Source organism: Eleutherodactylus coqui, chromosome 2 (assembly GCF_035609145.1).
Source record: "Eleutherodactylus coqui strain aEleCoq1 chromosome 2, aEleCoq1.hap1, whole genome shotgun sequence".
NCBI classification, from domain to species: Eukaryota; Metazoa; Chordata; class Amphibia; order Anura; family Eleutherodactylidae; genus Eleutherodactylus; species Eleutherodactylus coqui.
The window spans coordinates 304606428-304609748 of NC_089838.1; the positions used below are offsets into that span (position 1 = coordinate 304606428).

Genomic DNA, 3321 nt, shown 5'->3' on the forward strand with positions numbered 1-3321 from the left:
AAATCAACAAGGTAGGAAGAAACCTCATTTTTCCTTTCGCATCTATTCTACAATGCATCTAGTAGGGAATAACCCTTGATTTTCCGCTGTCCTTCTGAACACTTATCCAAGCCTTTACCACCTCCTGCCAGCTTCACCTCACAAACATAAATCAAATCTTTGCTTTCTTCAGCCTTGAGTCAACAACAATGCTAGTACTTGACCTCATCATCTCCCACCTAGACTACTGCAACATCGACCTCTGTGACCTCAGTAATAACATACTTGCACCTTTACAATTCATCCTCACCACAACTGCCTGGTCAACTCACATCCCTCCATCTTTCTTTAATATTTCTCCTTTCTGCCAGTCTTGTGGTTGGCTTGGCCAGCAAATCCTCTTCAAAATACTGATAATCTCAGACAAGGCAGCACAAAATGTGAACAGCAATACATCCCTCTAATCTATCAAAAAACTCTTCACATGTAATCTCCAGTGTTTCAAAAACCTTCTTCCCTGCTCTTCTCTTGTCTGCTCCTCAATGATCATTGAGGGTTGAGTTAACTCAAACCACCAGGCACTTTTCACTTTTCAAACTTTCAAGAGGAGACAGAAAATCATCTCTTCAGAAAAACTTTCAACCTACATTAACCTATCACCATTACACAACTATACAGACAGCTTTTTCTCTCACTGATGGTACTGTCTCTTACTTCATAGATTGTGAATACTTAAGGAAAGGGCCCTCTTTTCTTATGTACAGATTGCCATTCACTAAATTTGTATTAAAGGGGTTGTCCCGTGAAAGCAAGTGGGGTTATACACTTCTGTATGACCATATTAATGCACTTTGTAATATACATCGTGCATTAAATATGAGCCATACAGAAGTTATACACTTACCCCCTCCGGTGCTGGCGTCCTCGTCTCCATGGCGCCGACTAAAGCTGCCTTCTCCTTCCATTAGACGCGCTTGCGCTGTGCGGTCTTCTGCTCTGTTGAATGGGGCTTCTCTGGCGTGCTCGCGCCGGAGAGCTGGTCTGCGAATGCGCAGAAGACCTCGGCGGCGCGAGCACGCCAGAGAACCCCATTCAACAGAGCAGAAGACCGCACAGCGCAAGCGCGTCTAATGGAAGGAGAAGGCAGCTTTAGTCGGCGCCATGGAGACGAGGACGCCAGCACTGGAGCGGGTAAGTGTATAACTTCTATATGGCTCATATTTAATGCACAATGTATATTACAAAGTGCATTAATATGGTCATACAGAAGTGTATACCCCCACTTGCTTTCACGGGACAACCCCTTTAATTATTTATTTGGTTTTCTTCTTTTATTCATGTTATATGTTAACACCCCTGATTATTTTTTCAGTTACATTATTCAAGTATTATTTGCATAGATCCTTACTACACACAATAATTTGTTCTCTTTTCTTTTATCACAGCTGCTTAAGATGAATGACTGTGAAAACATTACAGTGAATGAATTCTACCTGACCCCATTCTCCACCTCAAGAATAAATGAAATTCTTATATTTATTGGGTTTTTATTCATGTATCTGCTAGCAGTGGTGGGGAATCTGATTATCATTGTCCTGGTCTGTGTGATATCCCAACTTCACACTCCCATGTATTTCTTCTTGTGTAATCTGTCTTCTGTTGATGCCATCTATGTGTCTACTATTCTTCCCAAAATGTTGTCCATTATTTTCACAGAAGACAAGATGATCTCCTATTATGGTTGTATCATTCAACTGTACTTCTTTATATTCTGTGGTAATGCTGAGAACAACATTCTGGCCTGTATGGCTTATGATCGCTATGTGGCGGTTTGTTCTCCTCTACATTATTCTTTGATCATGACAAGAAAAGTTTGTTTTATTGTAGGAACTTCCTACATGACTTTCAGTGCTGTGAATTCCCTAATATTAACATTAATGATATCAACATTATCATTCTGTTACTCTCACAAGATCAATCATGTCTATTGCGACATATTACCATTGATGGCACTTTCTTCTAGTGACACTTGGAGTATGAAAATGATGATCTCAATGGAAAGTATCTGTGTGACAGGTACTTTTATATTTATTCTGACCTCATATATAAGAATAATTTCCACGGTTGTAAAAATTCGTACCTCTAGTGGACAGCTTAAGGCTTTTTCTAGCTGCTCATCGCACATCATTACTGTCTTATTATTCTTTGGGCCATGTATCTTCATGTACTTGATACCAGAGTCTGAAAATTCTAAGGATCAAGGCAAAATTCTCTCGATGCTGTATGTGGCCGTGGTCCCAATGTTAAACCCATTTGTATATAGCTTGAGAAACAAAGAAGTTCTGGGAGCAGCTAGAAAAATGGCCACAATAATATGGAATAGAATTGTTAATTTTTCAAAAAATTTCATATAACAAAAATGTCTTTGATCTGCAGTAATATTTTATAATAGTCCTGCATTTTGTGTAATGATGATAGTCACAGGTTGACCCCACTCAATAAATGTCATATTCCCTAATAGTGCACACTATATGATTTTCACCAAACTTTCTCTCATCTCCAGTTCCCCAGACATCCCATCTGATCTCTGAAGCACATGGGAAGTAGCATGCAGTACTCCATAGAGAAATACACATAATGCAGTAATGCATGACAGCAAGTAGAGTTCATCTATTTCCAAGGAAACATTCAAGGAAGCATCTAGGGAAAGAGCATCAAAACATGCTGCACGCCAGCATGCTTGCTTGGCCATTGCTCATTCATGCAAAAAGAGAATGGAACCTCCATTCTCATGATCGTGGGGGTTCTATCAGTCGGACCCGCATCCATCACATACTTATCCCCAAAATTGATATCTTTTAGTGGCTAACAAAAATACATGATGTTATAGCGAGCTTTCAAATCTCTCAGGTCCTTCCTCAGGTTTGCGGAAGGTGGATGTATATGATGACCTGCCTGCAAATGTATTGCCAAGATTTGATGAGATATACCAGTATAATGTCAATGCTTCTGTGAATAAAAATGTTGATGTAATCTGTGATCCTGCAGAGGTAAGTGACACTCTGGAAGGGTGAGCAGTGACAGCGATGATGTGGTGTGCACCTCTCTTGAGCTCACTGAACTCATGCAGCATAATGACTTCGAGGTATCCTGTGACATGGTGGCACTCAGTGATGTCCCACCAATTTTTGCTGTCACTGAGGATTCTGCCATACCTCTGGTAATAAGAATGGACAGTGGTCCAAGATAGAGGAGCAATGTGAGTTGTATTTGGTCGGAGTGCTGCAGCAGGTGAAGGATGACTGGTAAACAACACTGACCCATAATTATGCCGAGCTGGAT

The 3321-nt window shown here is 40.5% G+C and overlaps 1 protein-coding gene across 1 annotated transcript; it reads left to right on the forward strand.

Moving 5' to 3' along the window:
• The first annotated feature begins 1433 nt into the window (after positions 1–1433).
• LOC136610242 (olfactory receptor 1G1-like) lies at positions 1434–2393 on the forward strand. Its single transcript, XM_066589479.1, has one exon. The coding sequence runs from the start codon at positions 1434–1436 to the stop codon at positions 2391–2393; it is 960 nt and encodes a 319-aa protein (XP_066445576.1).
• Positions 2394–3321: the final 928 nt, after the last annotated feature.